The sequence below is a fragment of the Morone saxatilis genome, unplaced genomic scaffold (assembly GCF_004916995.1).
Source record: "Morone saxatilis isolate NCDOM2014 unplaced genomic scaffold, NCSU_SB_2.0 Contig11, whole genome shotgun sequence".
Classification (NCBI taxonomy): domain Eukaryota; kingdom Metazoa; phylum Chordata; class Actinopteri; family Moronidae; genus Morone; species Morone saxatilis.
The window spans coordinates 11810901-11816327 of NW_023339663.1; the positions used below are offsets into that span (position 1 = coordinate 11810901).

The window sequence follows — 5427 nt, forward strand, 5'->3', positions numbered from 1 at the left end:
CTGTTCTTATACTGTTTTTTCTCTTTTTTTCTCTATCCACTTTGCTGCTGTAACATTGGAATTTCCCCATTGTGGGACTATTAAAGGAATATCTTAAGTACTGCTCTCAGCTATGGTTTTTACATTTTATGCTACTTTATACATCTACACATTAAAAAAAACAATTTTTAATCAGCTATGTTTATTTGATCAGCCTGAGCCTCTAAAATGTGAGTTAACTACCCAACAGTAGAAAATTAGGTTCACACCTAGATTGTTAGTCAGACGTTTCTGATGACTTTTTAATGTTTTCTCCAATTGTGTACCCACAGACAACAAATAAAAACATGTATGAGTACCTTGTGTTTTGTTAGCAATGTTAAGTGTATTCTAATTTATTACCACTGGTGTTATGAACAACTATGGGTCTTCAGACAGGCACTGTAAAATTATGTTTACACAAAAGAGAGTGCTCTTATATTTTCATGTGAATGAAAATGTATTATTATTATTACTACTCTACAGTCAAACAAACACAAACAAATCTGGGCACTTGATTTATTTTAATGAAAATGGAAACATTTAACAAGGACTTTTAGATTGCAATATATTGCAGCTTTCTCATAAAAAAGAATCTGTACAATAAAACGTTGATCTTCCACAACAAACACCCAGTTTCTATAACTTGAGTTTGCTGACAGAAACTTCTTTGTTTTTCTTCTTCTTTGAAGACGGGTCCTTTGTACTTTTGATCTGACTTTTGACCTGGTCCTGCAGCTGAGAGAAGAAGGCTTGAGAGGACTTCAGAGCCTTATCCTTTCCTTCGTCCTGAAATAGAGGAACGCCATGTTAGTACAGTCTCCTTGGGAACATACACAGTATAATCTAACAATTAATGTAATGTTTATTTTGGCATTATAAAAGTGTGATGGTGGTAGTGGAAGCATAGACAGCGCAATCAGTTCGGTGACTTAAACTAGATAATTTGTTATGGCAATATGCAGCAGCGGTTCAACTGACTGCTCTAACTATTTATCTACACGTTTTATTGATTCAGCGAGGGGCGGAAGAAGTACAGAAACCCTTTACTTAAGTACCAATACCTCAATGTAAAAAGTACTGAGTCCTGCATTCAAATACTGAAGTATTGTTAACTAAATGTATATGAAGTACTTGTTATGCAGCAAAATGATGCTTTAATATGTAAACAAAATCTTAATGTAAACAATTTGTGTAGCTTTATATGTGACAATGCATCATATTTTATAGTTTTATCACCGAAGTAACTACTGTCAAATAAATATGATAAATAGTAAAAAGTAAAGTGGCATAAAGTAGAATTGCTCAATGAAATAACATACTGAATAATGTAAAAAAATAAAAAATAATAATAATAATATAATGAATAAATATTGACAATTATAATAATATAAGTACAGTAAATGTACTGTATAAATGTAAATGTGTTGATTTCCTGCTCTGAGATAAGTACCGGCACTGAATGCGTACAGATCTGAGCAATGCAAAAAGGAACATAAGAGAAAACACTCACCTTGAGTATCGTGGCTTTGCCTCCTTTTGTGAGTTTCTTCAGGTTTTCTGTGACTTCAGCCTTTGATAGCTTTCTGTTCTCCCCAGTTGTACTGGCCTCTTTAAGTTTCTGTCTCTGTTCTTTCTCCTTGATCTTTAGACGCTTCACTGTCTTCTTGTGGCGTCTCTCACGCTTCTTGTCTGTTGACGTCTTCTCAGTATCACCCAGAATATCTCCTGCTTTGTTCTTTTCCTTTGGTTGGAGGAGAGTATTATTAGACATGCTGTGTAACTAAATATACCAAGATTAAAATAGATGTTTAAAAATTGATTTATAACAAACCTTGATTTCTTCTGGTGCGAGCAGCGTACCATCACTAGCACTGACTGGAGCCACCTCCTCCATTGCAATGGATGGCAGGTTAGACACCACTTTGACCTCAGGAACAGGCTGTAGACAAAGGGAAACATGAACATCAGTTTATTCCAATTCCCTTTTGGCCTGTTATGTTTTACATATTAGTTTTTAAAATCTTTGTATTGCAAGAATCACATTAAATTGAAGATGTCACTAATGAGAGTTAGATCAGGGGTAAAAATAAGCCTGTGATTTTGGTGAGTGCTAATATGGTAACTTCTACATATTTCTGAATCTTTCTAATAGGACAATCAATCTCAGTATTTTTGGCATATTATGTGACTTTCAGTCAGTGTTGTAAAGCAAAACTTACAGGTTTAGGTGTGAAGTGGAAGTTGGAGAGAGCATCCAACTTCAGGAAGAGTGTGTCCATAAGCTTCTGAATTTCTACATGGGAAGGGTTCTCCTCCTCTGTTTTTTGCTGAAATGAGAATAAATACAAAAAGAATAGATGTAGGGCAGGTTCCCGTGTGTTGGAGTAACACTGAAAGCAAGATAAAAGTCCAACCTGATTCTGCTTGAGGTATTCTTGCTCATAGATTTCTGCTAGACTCTGTTTGCTCTTCTCATGGTCCAATGTTAGCCTCTTCTTGTACTCAAACACCTCCTCTTTGGGTTTTTCCTTGCGGACCACATCATCAAATGCCTAACAAAAACACAAGTCAAAGCAACAGGGTTATAATCAGGCAACAAAAAAAAACAAAAAAAACACCAAATATAAAAAGTATATTATGTTATTAAAAAGTTATTCCGACTAACCTGGTCTTTAATTCTCTGTTTGATGATGTCTTCAATCTGTAGTGTGGTTTCCTCTGTGATAGCAGGGGCTTAAACAGAAAAGAAAAAAACTTGTTGTCTGATTTGAAACAGCACACAGAGAGAAATAATCACCATTTTAATAGTAACCTTAATCAAACAACATAAATGCTGGAGTCACTCACCCATCCTGGATGTTTGCTCAAACTCCACATCTTCCTCCAGCATGCTGTTCTCAGGACGAGTCTGTGCCGTCACCTCTCCTGACAACTGCCAGGGCTTCTCTCCTAGAGCGGCGCTCTCCAGCTCCTTGATCTTCTCTGTCATCTGTAGGTTAGAACAATAATAGGGTATAATCATATTCGCTACTGGCAGGAAACACAAGCAAGGAAGTAACAGATTTGTTGATTTAAAGGATTCTCAAGACCATTTCAGACATGCACACCTTTAAGTTAAGTTGGCAATTTCACAAGTCAGTCACATGTCTGAATAAGCGGGCTGGTCACTTTTACGTAAAAGTCCCCACCACAAGTCTGAACTGAAGGACGTCAGATTAACGTTAAGGCTGCAGTAGTGGTTTAAACATGTGCATCTTGTACGGCCCTTAAAGAACACTTAAAAACAAAATTTGGCATCGAATACCTGGTCAGATTCGTACTCATCTTCCTCGTATTCATTGATTAGATATTTCCTGCTTGATGCATATGTTTTGCATTTCATTTATTTATGGTTCTCGAATGGTTGCAGACAAAAATAACCACTGCTACATTAGAGTCGTTTGGCTTATTTTGTTAAACATAAAAGGGGATTGTGTATATATACTGTTGATAAGTATTGTTTTTGTACTGAAACTCATATGTTTTTGCCACTAGTATCAAAACTTTTCAAACAATACCCAGACCTATAAACAGCACTGTTACATTTACATATTGGTGGTCTACAGTTAGTGTAAACCTTAGCTGAACTTTAAACCTCATTACCTTTTCTTGCCGTTTCTCAAATGATGACTTTGATTCAGACTTTGCTGAGATTGGAGTTTTTCCTCCAAAAATGTCCGCCATGTCCTCCCCTTCACTGTCCTCGTCCCCAGAGAGGTTAAAGGCCACTTTCTTATGAGATGCTTTGGACTGACTTCTCTCGCCAACCCTGGCAAAGGGTAGACACAAACATACTCAACCAAATGTGCATCTCCCACACAGAATTATACAGATTACATCATTTTAATCACACTTACTCATCGTCACCCTCCTCTTCACCATCATAATCATCTTCCTCGTCATCTATTTCTTCTTCACCTTCTTCCTGGCTTTCATCCATGCTGTCATCGCCGCCATCTGACTGGTCATCTGCTTTAGCTGGTTCACGATCCACAGCGTCGAAGAAGTCCTTGTACTTGAGATTCCTGGAGCTCTTTTCCTGTCAATATAAACAATAATCCATATATTTCCTGCATTCGGTACCATTAGGACACAATCAAAAATTTAATTCAATTGAATAAAATAGGCGAGAATAAATACATACAGTGGTTTTCTTCTGCTTTTTGGTAGAAAGTATTTGCTCTAGGTCGAGATCATCGTCCTCGTCAGAGGGCAGGTCCTGAAAATAGTCTAGGGCATCTTCATCCTCCTCCTTTCCCTCTCGCTTGTCCATATCATCAAGAAACGACTCCATCTCTGACAGTTTGAAGAACTTATCATCAACCTCCGAGGGAACCACCTTTGTTTTGGAGCCTTTCCTTCCGATCTCCTTCTTCTGTTTCTCTCGCTTCTCCAGAGCGTCCACGTCAAAGTCTAAATCAGAGTCCTCATCCGTGTAATCCTCTGCCTTCGCAGCCATTTTCTTAGACTGTCCTGGTGGTTGCTCCTCATCTTCTTCCTCATCAACGCTTTCACCATCAGTCTCTACTTCTTCCTCCTCCTCCTCTTCCTCCTCTACCAGCAGCATTAATGTTGCATCTGACAAAGCCTCGTCAGTGGCATTTTTAAAGTGTTTCAGTACAGCATTGTTCTGCAGCTCCAGCTCCTGCCAGATCTGCTCTTCATCAAAGTTTTCCACCACCAGCTGAGCCAACGGGCTTCCTTTAAAATCTGCAGGCTCCTGAGCTTTGTGGAGGTCATACAGGGTCTTAGTGAGAGAGGTAAAGTCTGCTGCCACTCCATCTTGAAGGCTGAAAACGTAGAAAACACACAATCAGTAAGGCATGTCTGATGAATGAATAAAAAGCAAGAGGATGTTTTTTGTCCAAAAGACACCCATGAAGCTGGGTGCAGATCAGTGCTTTGCGATCTTAAATACTAGGATATATGTAACGTTATGTATACATTCATCTGTGATACACTACCATTACACTGGTAGCAACAATTACTATTAGCATTAGGCACTGGAATTACATAGTTAGTTATTATGGAGTAATGCCTTTTTTTAAGTATGTTGATTGAGAGGCCAGATGCATCAGAAGCTTGGTGGTGTGCCACCTCTGCTTACTAATTTCCTGGGTTGAACCCTGAACTTACACAGACCAACAAGATCTGAGTTTATATTAGGACATCTTTCATCGATTTCAACTTCAGAAACATGTTGTAGTCGCCATCAAAGAGCCCCAACCTACATTACACCGTTAAATCTAGATGGTTTATAGTGAATAGATAAAGTTAGGACTCAAGTTCGCCCTTCTTGTGTGGATCCTGTAACATTTCGATGCACCACAGCAGCCACTCATCAATACACCTCCTCAACTTTATCAC

At 38.2% G+C, this 5427-nt stretch overlaps 1 protein-coding gene across 1 annotated transcript in view; it reads right to left on the minus strand.

The window, feature by feature from the left end:
- Window positions 1–523: 523 nt before the first annotated feature.
- mphosph10 (M-phase phosphoprotein 10 (U3 small nucleolar ribonucleoprotein)) overlaps window positions 524–5427 on the minus strand; it is a 5411-nt gene continuing 507 nt past the window's right edge. The window contains exons 2-11 of the mRNA XM_035682380.1: window positions 4205–4850; window positions 3918–4099; window positions 3664–3829; window positions 2869–3010; window positions 2687–2754; window positions 2436–2573; window positions 2241–2348; window positions 1853–1960; window positions 1532–1762; window positions 524–807 (exon numbers count right to left, since the gene is read on the minus strand). Of these exons, the coding sequence (XP_035538273.1) occupies window positions 658–807; window positions 1532–1762; window positions 1853–1960; window positions 2241–2348; window positions 2436–2573; window positions 2687–2754; window positions 2869–3010; window positions 3664–3829; window positions 3918–4099; window positions 4205–4850 (1939 nt within the window). The 3' untranslated portion in view covers window positions 524–657. The remainder of the gene's footprint in view (window positions 808–1531; window positions 1763–1852; window positions 1961–2240; window positions 2349–2435; window positions 2574–2686; window positions 2755–2868; window positions 3011–3663; window positions 3830–3917; window positions 4100–4204; window positions 4851–5427) is intronic.